Below are 17,111 nucleotides of genomic sequence, written 5' to 3' on the forward strand. Positions count from 1 at the left end.
TGGTAAATTCAATTGATTGAACATGATTTGGAAAGGCACACACCTGTCTATATAAGGTCCCAAAGTTGAAAGTGCATGTCAGAGAAAAAACCAAGCCATGAAGTCGAAGGAATTGTCCGTAGACCTCAGAGACAGGACTGTGTCGAGGTAGAGCTGGGGAAGGGTACAAAAAATTTTGCAGCATTGAAGAACACAGTGACCTTCATCATTCTTAAATGGAAGAAGTTTGGAACCACCAGGACTCTTCCTAGAACTGGCCACCCGGCCAAACTGAGCAATTGGGGGAGAGGGGCCTTGGTCTGGGAGGTGACCAAGAACCCAATGGCCACTCTGACAGAGCTCCAGAGTTCCTCTGTGGAGATGGGAGAACCTTCCAGAAGGACAACCATCTCTGCAGCACTCCACCAATCAGGCCAGAAGGAAGCCACTCAGTAAAAGGCACATGACAGTCTGCTTGGAGTTCACCAAAAGTCACCTAAAGGACTCTCAGACCATGAGAAACAAGATTATCTGGTCTGATGAAACCAAGATTGAACTCTTTGGCCACAATGCCAAGTGTCACGTCTGGAGGAAACCAGGCACCGCTCATCACCTTGCCATTACCATCCCTACGGTGAAGCATGGTGGTGGCAGCATCATGCTGTGGGGATGTTTTTCAGCAGCAGGAGCTGGGAGACTAGTCAGGATCGAGGGAAAGATGAACGGAGCAATGTACAGAGAAATCCTCGATGAAAACCTGCGCCAGCGCGCTCAGGACCTCAGACTGGGGCAAAGGTTCACCTTCCAACAGGACACTGAGCCTAAGCACACAGCCAAGACAACGCAGGAGTGGCTTTGGGACAAGTATGTGAATGTCCTTGAGTGGCCCAGCCAGAGTACTGACTTGAACCCGATCGAAAATCTCTGGAGACCGAAAAATAGCTGTGCAGCAACACTCACCATCCAACTTGACAGAGCTTGAGAGGATCTGCAGAGAAGAATGGGAGAAATACCCCAAATACAGGTGTGCCAAGCTTGTAGTGTCATACCCAAGAAGACTCGAAGCTGTAATCGCTGCCAAAGGTGCCTCAACTAAGTACTGAGTAAAGGGTCTGAATACTTATGTAAATGTGATTTGTTTTTTATTTTTAATACAAAATTCTAAAAACCTGTTTTTGCTTTGTCATTATGGGGTATTGTGTGTAGATTGATTTAATCCATTTTATAAGGCTGTAACGTAACAAAATGTGGAAAAAGAGAATGGGTCTGAATACTTTCAGAAGGCACTGTATGTTAACTGACCACTTTGCTGTCTGTGGGCAAACACAGAAACAATTCAACAAGATGATTCCTAGCACAAAGCTCCCAGCAAATTTAAAGGACTTTTTTTCCCCTCCAATAAAGCGAACTACACACATCTGTGTGGCCGTGTCCCCCTCAAGATTAACCGATGGACAAAATCAAAAACAGACGCACGCATACATACTCTTGTTCTTACACACATAGAGTATATGAAACACACACACAAGCACACACTTGCGCTCTTTCACACACACACGCACGCACACACAGTGGGAAGAGAAATGGCCACCATGTTCCCCCTCTCGTTCTTCTAGCCCCTCCCTTTTCTCTCAACCTGTCATTCACAACAGATCAATACTATTGGTAACAGCTATTTCCAGAAAGAGCACTTATAAAAATTGCAGAAATATGGCTTTTAAAACCATAACAATCAGAGGGAAAAACAATTTAAAAATACTTTTTTTCATTTCTTTCTTTTTTTTTGTTAAAAACAAGAATTAAAGTTTTTTTTTTTTGCTTTAAAGAAGGGTTTTTCCTCCTGCAGTCTCTGGGAGGACGAGTGTAGGCGTGTGTGTTCAAGTGCTATGGCTCCTATGTGTGCTGTGGGTGTAGTGTGAAAGCTGGGTCTGTGGGCGGGACTGTGGGCGGGGCAGAGCAGAGTGACAGCTGCCAGTCAAGGCACTTCGCTCCCGGATGAGGTTGGCTGTCTGTCGGCCTGCGGGTTCTGCTTCCGTCTGTGTCTGCCCTGTTTGCCCTGCTTTTGTGTCTTGGTGTGAGTGCGAGTGTACAAGAGTGCTTTGTGAGAGACAGCGTCACTCCCGTATGCTGGCGGAGTAGGAGAACTGGGGGAAGTGTGTCCTCTGATCCGGGTCCTCACAGTCCAGGCTGTCATCTGTAACACAAGGACACAGCAGAGCCGCCTGGCTCGTCACTAACGCTCACACACATGCCCATACACACACCCGTACAGAAACACGCAGTCCAAAAAACTCAAGCAGAGCCACCTGCAGTGCCTGGCTCACTAGTTACTGCCCACAAAAATTTAAAAGCCTGTATGCAATTGACAACCCAAATTCAATTTTATGTTATAGTGCATGGATTGTGAAAATAAATAAATAAATAAAATAGAGAAAGGCAGGCAAACAGTCAGGTATACATAAAATAAAACGAAGAACAGCTTCTAAACTATGAAGCTAAATGAAAGAGCTCTGAAACACGAAAATATTCACTTAAATCTTTCGTTCCTGGACAGCTTGACAACCAAGGCTAGTTTAAAAATGGCCGCAGCGGGGGTGGCTCGTGGCTGCAAGTATGTACGTATGCGTGCGCACTCACACTTGTCTGGCGGCGTGACGGTGATGGTCTGTGCTGTGAACTCGTCATCAAAGTAGCGCGTGTCCGTCTCTGAGGTCACCTGGGGCTTGAAGGGCGGGATCAGCTGGAGGAGGGAAAGACAGACGGGTCAGACAGCATGACGCCAACGCGGCCTGAAAACTCCATGTCCCACAACTCCTCTCTCCTCAAGGCTCAATCCTGGGCCCGTTGATCTTCAGCCTTTACATCAACGACCTGTCTGAAAGTTGTCCAGGGGCTGGTTGTCAGCTTTATGCAGACGATACAGTCATATATGCATCAGCTAAGACATCAAGTGAGGCAACTGAGATATTATCTTCATATATGAATGGGGTATATCAGCGGCTTTACCGCAATAAGCTCACTCTGAACCTGAAAAAGACAGTCTCCATGTGCTTTTCCATCAAAAAAACACTACAATCAGAAAAACTCAGAGTAACAATACAGGGAGAGGAAAATGAGATGAATGAATTCAAATTTTTAGGTATAGTTCTAGACCCCAAACTCAAATTTGACAAACACGTCAAAAAGATTTCAAAGACAGTAAAAAGCAATCTAAATTACTTCAAACTAATTAGACACCATATACCAATTAAAGCAGCACAGCTGTATATGCATGCAATGACTTTTTCACACGTCTTATTGTGTTAGAGTGGAGCCAAGCATCTTTGGCTACAATTAAGCCTATTGCATCTTAGTATAACCAAGCCTTAAAAATAATGGATAAAAAACCCATGAAATGGCATCACTGTCACATACTGAAGCAGTATAATTTGCTCAGTTTTGATAATTTCTTAAAATTTTTGTACGTTAAATTGATTTATAAATGTTTACAAAACTTAGCACCAGATATTTTATGCAAGTTAATAAGCAGGCAAAATAGTAGTAGGATCGCCAGGGGCACAGCAAGTGGCAATTGTAAAATCGCACGCCATAAGACCTCCTTTGGGCAGTCAGCTTTTTCCATAAAGGGCTCTCAATTGTGGAACATGCTGCCAACTGAGATAAACTTAACTCAAGATATTAAAGTTTTAAATAAAAATGTTAAAGGCTGGCTGAAGCAAAATCAGAGCTGTATGCATGTTTAATTACTTCATGATTTGATTTTTTTTCTTCTTTAAATAATGTTGTATAATTGTATGTTTTTGTATTTCTTTTTTCTTATTAAAAGCCTAACTAGGGACAGGAGTTGGAAATTGGCAATAGCTATAATCTCTGTATGAGGTACATCAGTTACATCAACTTGCTTGTAACGAGTTGAAGTGGTACTATGTTAACTTGCAATAAACTATATGAATGAATGAAAGACTCCTGCTGATTTACAAGGAATCTGGACGCAACAATTCAAATATATATTTTCCTTAATGTAAGCTCAAGTCAGTTCTGACAATAGCTGTAAAACTAAGGAACAGTAAGGAAGAACAGCACCTTGAGCGCTTTCTCCTTCACACACCTGTGCTCATCTGCTCAACTTTATGGACACAGTGAGGGCTTACAGCAATGGAATATATTAGACGTATATTGCAATAAAATATTTTTTATGACTATAGCAGCACTATGAAGCAACACCACCAGCCCGGTCCACCCTGCGTTCCTCACCTTTCTCTGCAGAACATCCTGCCAGTTGATGGCGGTGAAGAACTTGTGTGTCATCACGTCTTTGGCATCGTCAGGACCCCCTCCGAGCCTGCAGGAGGAGGACACACGGGTCACCGTCTGCAAACCCTAAATCCTCCCCCCCCCACTGCAGACTGGACCATGGCTCCCCTGACCCCTTCACACATCCTGTCGTTCATTCTTTGCTTTTCCTTTTGGGGATAATGCTTTGTGTACAGCGCTGTTAGTTCATCTGTCCCATGGCAATTTCTGTTGTTACAATCGATCAGTGCTAACATATCACTTGTTGATTATTAATGCAGTTCTGTAGTTTTTTTATGATATCACACTTTATTCCTGAGACTAATATTGATGTTTTCCCACGTGGGTAAGTTTCTCTGGATAAGAGAAACAGAGCACAGCTCCTGAACACCACCAGCAGGGAGTGCGGGCGAGCGAGATCCAGCGCATTCTCTCTCACCTCTGCTTGGGGTCCTTCTTGAGCAGGCCGGCCAGCAGGGCCTTGGCCTCCGGGGACAGGTTTCGGGGGAAGCGGATCTCCTCCATCAGGATGAGCTCGAACAGCCGCTCGTGGTCCTGGTTGTAGAAGGGCAGCCGGCCGCACATCATCTCGTACATGACCACGCCCAGCCCCCACCAGTCCACCGCCCGCCCATAGTCGTTATCCTCCAGCACCTGCGACAGAGAGAGCGAGGCGTGAGGATGTTTAACAGGGCCAGGGGTAAAGATGCAGACAGGGACAACAAACTCCAGTCCTGGAGGGCAATAGTGCCTGCAGTTTTAACTCCAAACTCCAATCCACACCTACTGAACATCTTCCCTCCAGCAGCTACTGTACACCTTCCCTCCAGCAGCTACTGAACACCTTCCATCCAGCAGCTATTGTACACCTTCCCACCAGCAACAAATGAACACCTTCCATCCAGCACCAAATGAACACCTTCCATCCAGCACCAAATGAACACCTTCCATCCAGCACCAAATGAACACCTTCCATAAAGCACCAAATGAACACCTTCCATCCAGTACCAAATGAACACCTTCCCACCAGCACCAACTGAACTCCTTCCATCCAGTAGCAACTGCACATCCTCCCCCCTGGTTCAGATTCTTCCTGAAAAGCCCTTTACTTCGAAACCCCTTTTTACCCCAATGTGACCTCTCTTCCTAATGTGTTTGCTCTGTAACTGTACCTCAGGTGCCAGGTACTCAGGTGTGCCACAGAAGGTCTTCATGGTGGCACCATCAGTGATGCCCTCTTTACACAGGCCGAAATCTGTGATCTTAATATGGCCGTCTTTATCCAGCATGAGGTTCTCCAGCTGAGAGAGAGTGAGAGAGAGATTATTCATTTAATGATTTATATGCTCATTAATGACAGCTGTTGTCATCACAATCATTGTACTGAGGGATAAAGTACAAATAAACAGCCATTGGTGTACACAGCCATATGGAACAGGAGAATTTGTGCAAACGAAAACTTTCATATACACCAGCCCTCCATGAATGGAACTGCATTCTTGTTGCTATGTATTCCTGTGTATGCTTATGTATTCTTATGCTTACGTATGTCTTCTTTCATATGCTTATGCATTCCAATGCATGCTTATGTTTGCTTATGTCCTCTTTCATATGCTTATGCATTCCTATGCATGCTCGTGCAGAGCAACAGAAGAATTTAGCACCTTCAGATCCCTGTACACCACGTCCCGCGAGTGCAGGTACTCCAATGCCGACACGATCTCGGCGCCATAGAAACGGGCCCGGTCCTCCGTGAACACACGCTCCCGGGAAAGGTGGAAAAACAGCTGGGGAAAGAGAGGTGGCGGAAAAAGAAAGGGAGCGAGAGCAGGAGGGGAGAGATGGAGAGAGGGAGGGTGTGAGAGCAAGAGCGTGAGATGGAACAGAAGGGAAAGAGAAGAGATTGAAGGAGAGAAGGGGGAAGAGGGAAAGCCAGCAAGAGAGAGAAGGAGAGGGGAAAATTTGGAGCGAGATGAGGGTTTTCAATCAGGAAACCATGTATGGGTGTGTGTGTGTGTGTGTGTGTGTGTATGTGCATGTGAGTGACTATGGGAATTTGAGTTCTGCAGCACTTACCTCTCCTCCATTGGCGTATTCCATCACAAAGCACAGCCGATCATGCGTTTGAAAAGCATGTTTTAGTGTCTGTATATGCAAGAGACAAAATAAAATCACCATCATCACCAATACCCTTGTCATTACAAGAGTGAAAAATGTACAACAGTGAATTTATAGAGCTTTATGTTCTGTCGTGGAAAAGCAATTATCAGGTCGGAGAGATGATCGCCATATATAATGCTTTATTCCAACAAGCATCAGGGAACTATACCTTTGACAAGGCAGGTTCATCAAACACAGATGATTACAGCAGTTATATATAAGAATTCTCTTCTCTTATGCCATGACATATTAAGATTACACTTTGTATAGCAGGAATATACCTTATTACAACATTTGTAAGCCGTTATAGTAAGAAGAGTCTTAAAATTCATTTTAATATCCCACAATGCGTTGTTTGAAGTGTGTGTGCAGCATGTGGTATGTATAATTTATATTGCCTCTAGTGTTGTGTGTATTATCTGTGCTGAAGGAACTCATTTTGTAAAATAAATCACAGATTAATATCTAAACCTAAGGGAAAGGTAGACAAAGATAGGGCGGTAGGGTGGTGGTGGAATAGGGGCTCACCGTGAGGAAGGGGTGCCTGGTGTTCTGCAGGACCCTGCTTTCTGTCACTGTATGGGCCACCTCGTCCTGTGGAGAACCACACGCGGTCACAGAGAAGGTCAGAGGTCAGATATCAAAAAACGAGCCAACCAGCTTTAGCGGGTGACAGCTGGCTTCATCCGAGCACAACTGGACCTCATATAGGACCGCAGACTCAGGTCCTGGAGAGCAGCGTCTGCTGACTTTGGACACGTTTCCACACTTAAGCGCTAAATTTAAATCACCGATTGGCTCAAGGGTCCGCATACCGTGTTCCCAAGGCCTAAACCTGCAGAAGTCTGAGCACTCCAGGACCGGAGTTTGAGACTCCTGCCTGACTGGAGATTTTACATGTGCTAATGTACACCTATAATAAAACATGAACCATATAAACAAACTCTGCCATAACACCCAGGTTTCAGCCTGTCATTTCGGCATATCACAGAACATGGCGCATCCATACCTTTGCAATGATGACCTCCTTGCGCAGGATCTTCATGGCGTAGTACATCCCCGTGGCCTTCTCCTTCACCAGGATCACCTTTCCAAAGGTGCCCTTCCCCAGGAGCTTCAGGTAGTCAAAGTCGCTCATCGTCTAGGGGGGAGGGGGGGAAAGAGTATGCACATTTTTCAATCAATCAAATATCTCAATCAATGTAAGTGACCATCATAAATCTGCATCTACCAGAGAATGAGTCAGCAAGCAAAACTTGCGTTTCTGTCTCCTGAATTTGTATTTTGAATAGCCGTTAGAGCGTAAATGCTTAAAAAGAGAAGGCCATCAGTGAGAGTGATACATTTCGGCACGTGCTGAAGCCTCTCCATCTCGGTGGAGCGAATGTTCAGTGGTACGAGCACAGTGACACAGAGCGAGCAAACAACCTGCTCCCGCAGAGCCACCAGCCTCCTCAGGGCCCAAGCCAAAGAAAAGGAATTTGTCAATGGCCGTCCAAAGCAATAAAAAGTCCTTTCGCACACGCATCTTAACCGGCAAATGTTCCGGCATTTTTCCACGTCAGGTCGGTCACGGGTGAACAGGAGACAGAGTCAATTTTCTGAGTAAGACTTTCCTCCAGTTTGTCGGGTCAGGACCCAGTAAAATTAAAGAAATCCTTCACCACGGCTCTATTGTGAACATTAGCAGCAACACGATAAAGCTCACAAAATGTTATATCAGTCTTACGTAAGACCACTCGCATCTGTCACAATTTCTTTAATAAATACCTTACTGAATCTACCCTCACAACAATTCTTGCATGTGCATGAGACATTGCACAAAGAACATACTGTATCTGCATTGTGTGATTGCGTGAGCAAAATTGGAACATAAATTCCTTCCTGGAAAGCAAACATTCTACCTTAATTTCCAATATTGTCAATTCCTAAATCCATGGTCTGCCATCAGGTTGTTGTACATTTATCACTCATTCTCCATACAAGGACCAGTATGGGGCATTCGCTGGTAATATGAGTGTTCTCTGTGAGTATTTTCTTAATATGTCAGTTATATCAGTTGCATTTTGATTTTGATTAACAAGATGATGAAAATTGCTTCTTTTGGCACTACGGTAAAAACGTGCATACTTGCATCCAAGTTACACTATCCTTGCTTGCCAGGCTTATACCTCGCCAGTATAAACCTGGCAAAAGCAGTACAAGCCAAACCACTTTTTGGGAGGCAACCAAAATTATTTAAAGGGGCAGTTCACCCAAAAATTAAATAAAGTTATGTTTCCACTTACCCAGTGTCATGCCAGCTATCCATCCAGATAGTTTCACTGAGATTTGACGAGTTTAATAGATATCTGCTGCAGCTCAACCTGATACGGTTTTTGGGGTGTTTAACGCGTCAAAATTAACATAAAAAACTCAACAGCAACGTCTCTTGGCAAATATATGACACGGTTACTCCCGAACATGCACAGACCATTTAGTGCACGGTTTCATCAAAAACTACTTTCTACTGAAGAAAGCTAACTGACTGTATATCCACACAAACACCCCAACCAAAGCAAGCCAGTATTCTGTGGCGCAGTCCCAACATCGTTTTAAGACATTGTTGTATCAATTGTAACAGGTGAGCTGCAGTGGATATATAGAAAACTCATCGAATCCCAGTGAAACTCTCAATGGTTACATAAGTTGAAACATACCTTCATTTCATTTTTGGGTGAACCGCCCCTTTAAGTAATCACAGCGACTCAGAGGAAGCAGGCCAACAGAGAAAGGGAGGTCAAAGGGCACTGACCACTTTGGAGCGAGACTTGGACATGGCCACCTCCATCTCCTCCATGCCGCTGCAGTCGCTGGGCGAGCCGAACTTAATGTCCATGGGCTCCTCCTCCTCCCGTGTCTTCAGGCCATTCGTCACCGCCTGGATCGCCCGCATCCACTCCTCCCTGAGAGAGAGGTCAGGAGAGAGAGAGAAGCTCAGACTCTCGGGGACAGGAGTACGGAAGACCCAGCCAACACCCAGCTGTATGGATGTGTGGCTTTTTTTCCCATCAGTAAATTCTGATGTTCAGATTCTAAATGTCTCTGGAGGCCACTAGTGTTTGGCAGAATATTTCTGAATATGCAAGCCAGAGGACTCAGGGTAAATTAACAAATAGCCAAAAGAAAAATAAGTCCAAAAAGAACTAAAGAGCATTCTAGGCACTCATATAGTAATCCAATGAGGAGAGCAGGAAAAGGGTAAAGTTAAAAAGCATTTATTATAATGGCTAAATAAACTAAAAAGCCAACATATTTCGATCGAGAACCGATATTCATCAGGGCATATGTGGCAAACAGGTGAGGCCTTACCTATGTAGACAGTGTATCCAATGGAAAAACAAGGTAGAGATCATTTAGCCATTATAATAAATGCTTTTTAACTTTACCTTTTTCCTGCTCTCCTCATTGGATTACTATATGAGTACCTAGAACGCTTTTTAGTTCTTTTTGGATTTATTATTCTTAATCCGTTTGTTCCCTATGTTCTAAGAGCACCTATTATATATATTTTTTCGCATACTCTGGTTTACCAGAGAGCACCCAGTATATTTTTCTTCTACTAACAAATAGCTAACTCAGCTCATCGTTCTTAATAAAAATTAAATAAAGTAATAAAGTAGGGCAAATGCCCTAAAATAAAATAAAATACATCTTGTTGCAAAAAAAATAAAATAAAAATACAATTATTAAATCAGTATCAACTAATAATATAAATAAATATAAATAATAAACTCAACAGGTTGAGCTGTAAACTACAATCAAGTTCAGGTTGATTTGCAGGTGGCAACCCTACAGACCTGTGAACAACCTGGATTACATAAGAAGTACGGGCATTTAAGCATGTGCAGCTCTGGCTCATCCCTGCCCACCTCTCCTCATTGCTCTCCACGTGGAAGGTGCGCTCGATGACGGTGGTCCACTGCAGGCAGCGGATGACAAAGGTGTTGGGCCTCGGTCGCTCTGTCTTCATTAGCTGGCACTCTGAGGTGGGACACAAACACCCAGAGCGGGATAATGAGCAAGACAGAGCTCCAAAGATACACACAGATTACTACTGAACATGGCTGGGAAAAACTCTGCCCCCCCCTAATATGAAAAGTGTATGTACAGTACATCTGCATCCTCACTCTAATCTGCTATTTTTGTTTTTGTTTACAATTTTAGAATCAACAGTCTATACATGTACGAATGTCCTCCCAAAGGAAACCACAGTATTTCAAACCCACTACAACACATTCATACAAATGTATTAAGACCTTGTTTTACCACCAGCAAAGAAAAAAAAAGGAAAAAGAAAAAATGGTGACTTGCAAATACACACAGCTAACATGCACAGTAAAGAAAATCAATGCACATTACGGTGTCTAAAAATGATGCCATCTGCACACAAGTGGATATTATAATTGGAATTATGTAAAGCTTAAGCGGGACTGTTGATAACAATATAATAAATAATAAATAATGTTTATAAATAATAAATAATGTTGGACCAAGGGTGAAGCCTTGAGGGACCCCCATCTGTAGGGACCCAAGTCCATCTATATACACACATTCAGTTATGCGAGATAGGTAAGTGGAAAATCAGTTTGATGCTGCAGACCCTAAGGGGGCTCAGGGGTCTCCAGTAATGGAGGGCTGCAGTCTCTGCTGGTTTTTGTGATTTCTTTCAGGCAGCAGCTAATTTAGCAGCAGTAGACAGCAGTCCTCCAGGATTTGTGTTTGAAATCCCTGCCCTAAGCCAACATGCCTTAATCGCTTAATTAAAAGGGTGTAGCCAGCTGTATCGAAAGCCCTTGTACAGGTCCGGTAATGGACTTTAAAGGACTTTAATATCACAACATTTTGGAGGTACCCTAAGATGGAACAGTCAATCATGCAGTGATCAGACTGTCCGTTTGAGAGATTTGAACATATGAGGGCAAGAGCTTGAGGTGATTAGGAGAAATTTCAGAGGAGTTTCATTAGAACGCAAGCAAACAGCAGTCATTTGGCATGTAAACAATGTTCTCATTTTAAAAATCATCTCAAGAGTTATTTCCTAGTTTCCCTCCTTCAAGCGCCCGCGGTTCACTGCAAATTCATTGTCTATGATGTGAAGTGGTGAAACACCTGATGAGAAGTGTATCACAATTGCAAATTTGCCACGTGTGGAAACGATAACTTCCAAAAACAAATCACGCTACACCAAAATGAGATTACCATCACAATAAATTTAAGTAGAAACATGAGGATTAAATATGTGCGCAGACCAGCCATTAGCTGAGCCCCTGACTGCCACAGATGGACTGACCTGCCACGGAGAAATTGTTAAGAGGAGGCAGGCTGAGGTCGGATGTCTCCGGCTTCTCTTTGTAGCCGATGAAGGAGCCATCGCTCTTCAGGATGAAGTAACGAGGCCTCCAGGTCTTAATGTATTCACCTACAACAGGAACACTGGGGTTAATAAGGCCTTTTCATAAGACAGATGCACTCAAACACACTCACATTCACTCACTGCTGTTGTGATGGTTTTAAGAGTAGAAATGAGATGCGTTTCTTGGTTTTTTTCCCCCCCAAAACCAATGGAAAAAATTTATTTTCAACTTTATAGAGTTGATGCATTTGTGCCTGGCCTGTGCTTTCTGCTACCTGCTTTTAACTGCACAGTGCCCTGGGATACTGATGAAAAGAGTACCAATTTCAAAAACTAAAAAAAAACAATTAACTGAAAACTGAAAATGTTCAAAGTTAAGAAATCTTTTGGCATTCAGAAGTAGAGCAATCCCATCCCAGGATACATAGTGATCATTCCAGAGAACACCAAGCACAACCCTAAAAGCCAGGTCGCACAAACAGGCGATTCCATCCTCACCCCTCTTGTGGAGCCATCCCTCTCTGACGACGCTGACCTCGTTCATGCTGGGGCGGGAAGTCGTAGGGGTCGGGGAAGGGGAGGGGGAGGGGAGGGGCTATGGGAGGAGGGAGGCGGAGCAGCTGTGAAGCAAGGGGCGAGGAGAGGGGAGGGTCAGGTGGCAGACACAGCTGACAATACCTGACAACACCTGGAGTAGGGGGGGGGGGGTGAGAGAAAGAGAAAAACAACAGCTGTTACAGGTAACTGCATAAGTGTTGAGACGCACATGCACGCATGCACAGCACGTAAAGCTGATGACAGTGGCTAGGGCAGGGGTGGCCAACCCAGGTCCTGGAGTGCTGCAGGGTCTGTTGGTTTTTGTTTTTACTCAGCACATTGATCAATTAAAGCAGTCGACCACACAGTTAACTCCCCTCACCTGATTTCTTTAGTCTAAGTACCTGCTGTATTTTAGGTTTAAACAAGAACCTGCAGACCATGCGGCTCCCCAGGATCAGGGTTGGCCACCCCAGGGTTTGAGTTTAGTTTTTTATGTGTTTAGGCAGAATCCTGATTGATGGGAAACACCTACAGAGGAGGCAATATGAGAATGGCATTTTCAGCTGTTCAGCAGCTACAAGCAGACTCATTGAAAGAACATGAAGAGGCAGGGGCAGGACCATCACAAAAGGCAGTTATAACCAGCAATCTGCCCTGGTGGGACAAAAAGGGGGCGGAGAGGTTCAGGGGTTGTTAGCAGGATCTTTTCGGGGCGTCTGAGGCTGCGCTCTCCCTGAGATTTGCCTTCAGCTTTGCAAAAGGCTTGGTACCAACAGGGCTGCAACAGGTTCAAGTCCAGCAAAAGATCAGCTGACCCCAATGGCATCTGAACGCGTCGACATAGGAACATGCTGTTTTGACATCAGTCAAATTAACACCAATATAACTTCCACTGCTCAAACCGCTGAGGTAGCACACTACTGCTTTTCTGAGCTTCTCTGACAGGGAACTGAGCAGAAATAGGCTGTGCACTGCGAACCATTCAACTTCAATGAGTTGTTTAGATATCATTCATAAGCATACACATTTTAAATGGTTGGATCAAGTAAAAACAATTGTATTTTAGCAAATGCTGATCATTATAAGAAAGGATTTTTTTAATGACAGTTTTGAACAACAGACAAATGAAGAAGTTCTCAGCAGTAGCTTTGATCTCCTGTTCAGCTGCATATATACATTTCACACTGGCTAGGTGTAGATGCCAGTCCAGTCAGCCTCAGTGCTATACGAATGTAACATGCTCCCCTGCCTCTTCCCCCGTAGTCACTGCAGTCTTCCCTATCCCACATTCTTAGGCCATTCCCCATTTCTATGTGAAATGTCCAGTGTGCTTCCCTGTGGCCGTTCTCGTTCCCTGAGTGCACCATCTCGTCCCCGGGGTCAGGAGGAGGGAGTGCCCAACCGGGTCCCGCCAGCCCAGGCCACTCCGATGCTTGGGGCACTGGATTATACCAGGCTAAATCCGCACCTTATGATCAGCCTGGCCGTTGCACAACTGCAAAAACGAAGAACACACTCTCTCTCTCTGACATAAAAACACCACGATAGGGTCGATTCACAGGTGGGGCACTGCCATCGTACCCCTGAGAAAGGTACTAAACCTGCACAGCTTCAGTATATTTCCAGCTGTATAAATGGATTCCATGAAAAAAAGAAAAAGAATTTAAGCAGTGCAAGTCTCTCTGGATAAGAGAAGCTGACAAAAGCCAAAATGTGGATGTACTTACACATACAGTAATGGCACATAGCTAGGGAGTGATACAGACAGATCTTCTAATCTTCTGATTTGGTGAAGCATGACACTGTGCACATCCAAGAGACACTGAGCTAATCCTTATAACTAGGATATGTATGCCTTTGAGATGAACAAATAATTGTTTTGTCTACTCCCTCTGTGTTGTTAGGGCTACTATGTGGAACTACACAAGCACCAATGCAGCCCATAAGGCACAATGTTACTATCTATCCGTACCCACCTTGAAAACTAGCTAGCTAATGACGGTTATGGATGGTGTATTTGGATGCACACAGACAGCTATACTAATCAAGAACAGTTAACTTGAAATATGGTATAGCAATATTGCATGTTTTCTCACTGGTCTGCGAAAGCGGCTAGCTGCGTATGACATTATTGCTCAAATGAATCAGGTGCACACCTAGTTGTTCTCCTATACAGCAAGACAAGATTATTCTGCTGAATTAATGTATTGTAATGTCTAGCTGTCAAATAAATTAGTAATTGTCAGACAGAATATCAGTGTGGTTTTGTAGTAACCAGTATGTTGACTGACTGGATTGGGGCTGCAAGATAAACAGGATGAAATAGCTATGAGCTACGGCAGCTGCAAAGACATTGCGGTGAATAAACATTCAACTTCTAACATTGAGTTTTATTGTCATAATTGAATGGTACAGGAATGTTTTAAAAACACCAAGCCGAGATGCAGGGACGGCGTGAAAGAACCGTGTCTCTGGTCTTACACGATCAAGCTGTTTACAGAGTTTGTAATTATGCATTCGGACGGAATCTACAAACTAAAAAGGGCAATTACTTAGACTTGGAATAACATATTAACCTGTGATATCACGGATATATACTTGCAAATATATGGTTGGTCACCCCTAACTGAATGAATTCATGAAGCGATCACTAAGTAGCTACACAATTGGAGTTAAAATCAGTCAATTTGTTAGTACGCGGGGTTCTTTAAACATGGTTGACGTCCTAATTAGTCTAATGGCTATTAGCTACCTGTTGTTACATAACACTGCTTTTCAGTCTAAGCAAACACGTGTTTACTTCAGGGCATCGAGTTCACTGACGTTAGCAACCTAATGAACTGGATGGATGTTTGTTTTGCAACTTTGTTAGCTAGCTATACTGCTATATTGACGTTAGTTGGATAACTAAAGTCATTAAGTAAAGGTGCACGGCTAGCACCAACGAATACAACGATGAATAAAAATGGCTTGCAATATAAGTTAGCAAACGTTAATGCATAGCGTGCAACAGTGAATGCATTCGCTAACGTCAGCTAGCTAACGTTCTTAGTTTGGAGCTTTTTTGTACTTACTTTGGAGTTAGCCATGCACGTAGCATGCTAGCTCTAACGTTAACTAATGAACGGACTGCGCATTCGCAGAGAACAGTGACCCAGGTCGATAATCGCACCTATGCCAAAGGTTACTGTTGTTATTTGAGAGAACCCGGGCCGGTGGGGGAGGGGGAGGATAGACATTGGGTTTGCGTACTAAAATATAAACACGAGCACGAAACTAACTAGTATAAATAAACTAGTCTTTAGTCTACTCAAAGTTAACAAGCAGTAGCAACAAGCTAGCGTTAGCCTTCAAATGTTCGCCTAAAATACTGCCTGCTTGCGCTACCTCCCCCTTTTTAACACCATCAATAATATAGCTAGTTAACTAGTGGTAAATCTCTTGTCATAGATTAGCTATCATTTAAAAATAAACTGAATGCACTCGTTCTTCCTCAACATCCTACTCTAAATCCACGGTAATTCAAAGGTTAATACGCACACATTTCCACACACGACAATAAATAACAGCACCAAGGATCCGCAGTCACTTTCCTCGCGCAACGTAGCTAACGTTAGCCAGCTAGCGTGCCAATTTCACTAACGAAATTCTGCGGCCACAGTTCAAGGCGCCCCTTACCTTTGGGATCCTAGGGAATCCACTGAGCTCTGCTACACACTCAGTAGGCGTTGGTCGTTATTTTGTTCTCCAAACTGGTATACTGAACCCTGCAGTGATCGAACAGTCCCAAAAAGACAACAAGCAAGTGCCCGCTGTGCCTGTTTTTCTGTCCACTGCCGTGTGTTTGCATATAGTATATATCTTGCTCGCCAATCGGTTAATTACTCCCGTCTCCCTTTTAACTGTGGTTCTGCTGATTCTCAAATAAGATGTCCGACAACAATGTAGAGTTTTTTCCTGTATAGATGCTATAATTGTTTTCGCCTCTCTTGAACTACTCCTTCACTCCCCTCTCCCGTGTCACCATTGCAGTTAGTATGATGAGCAGGCCCAGTTCAATGCCTAACATTCAAAAAGGAACTCCGCAGGAGCCCCAGACGGAAATGACGTAATAATTGTAGACACTCTGGATTTGATTGTGGCCAAAGATGTTGCACTATACAACAAGGTGGACATGCTAGTTTGCAAGGCTATGGATCCCAACATAGGCCGGGTATCCACAACATATTGTCGTATCAGAATATTTTATTGACGACGTAGAAATTGCTAATGAATAATTCATGAAAAGATGTCTCACACTCCCAAAAAGAGGAACTCGAGGGCAAAAAGTCCACCAAGTTGTGACTCTTCGCATCGCTTCTTCCTCTCGGTAGCGGCACAGATACATTTTTATATTCCGCAAGCTTATGTAGTGCGCTTTAAAAAAGTTATTTTAGTTTCCACATTACATTTAGACCGTTTCTGTGTGCAATAAAGGATATTTTTGGTATTTAGCGAAATTTAAGTTTCCAATCGGGGTTCGTGGTCTAAGGCAAGAAAATACATTTAGAATGTCACCGAAGCATGTACAGCGATAATTATTTGATGTGCAATCCAACAGGAATTTATGTTGAAGCACTCGCCATCCTTTTTAAACTTAGCCAACTATTACAAATAACTTACTGTAAATTTCAGTTACGTATGTTTCTAAGTGCACTAAAAGAAATATATATTTTTTTTATTTTCAAAATATTTTTACTGGAAT

General features: G+C 43.6%; 1 protein-coding gene across 2 annotated transcripts; it reads right to left on the reverse strand.

Moving 5' to 3' along the window:
* Nucleotides 1–1,386: 1,386 nt before the first annotated feature.
* On the reverse strand, nt 1,387–16,456 carry LOC118236468 (RAC-beta serine/threonine-protein kinase-like). Of its 2 annotated transcripts, XM_035434896.1 has the most exons (15): nt 16,046–16,456; nt 12,900–13,862; nt 12,326–12,515; nt 11,765–11,893; nt 10,344–10,455; nt 9,227–9,377; nt 7,442–7,573; nt 6,961–7,026; nt 6,349–6,417; nt 5,937–6,059; nt 5,445–5,573; nt 4,712–4,926; nt 4,234–4,321; nt 2,617–2,719; nt 1,387–2,173 (listed from the first exon to the last, which is right to left on the reverse strand). In XM_035434896.1, the coding sequence occupies exons 3-15, from the start codon at nt 12,369–12,371 to the stop codon at nt 2,094–2,096; spliced, it is 1,443 nt and encodes a 480-aa protein (XP_035290787.1). In that variant the 5' UTR covers nt 12,372–12,515; nt 12,900–13,862; nt 16,046–16,456; the 3' UTR covers nt 1,387–2,093. The 2 variants fall into 2 exon arrangements, with proteins under 2 accessions (XP_035290787.1, XP_035290786.1); XM_035434895.1 differs by lacking the exon at nt 12,900–13,862.
* Nucleotides 16,457–17,111: the final 655 nt, after the last annotated feature.

The sequence above is a fragment of the Anguilla anguilla genome, chromosome 9, assembly GCF_013347855.1.
Source record: "Anguilla anguilla isolate fAngAng1 chromosome 9, fAngAng1.pri, whole genome shotgun sequence".
Classification (NCBI taxonomy): domain Eukaryota; kingdom Metazoa; phylum Chordata; class Actinopteri; order Anguilliformes; family Anguillidae; genus Anguilla; species Anguilla anguilla.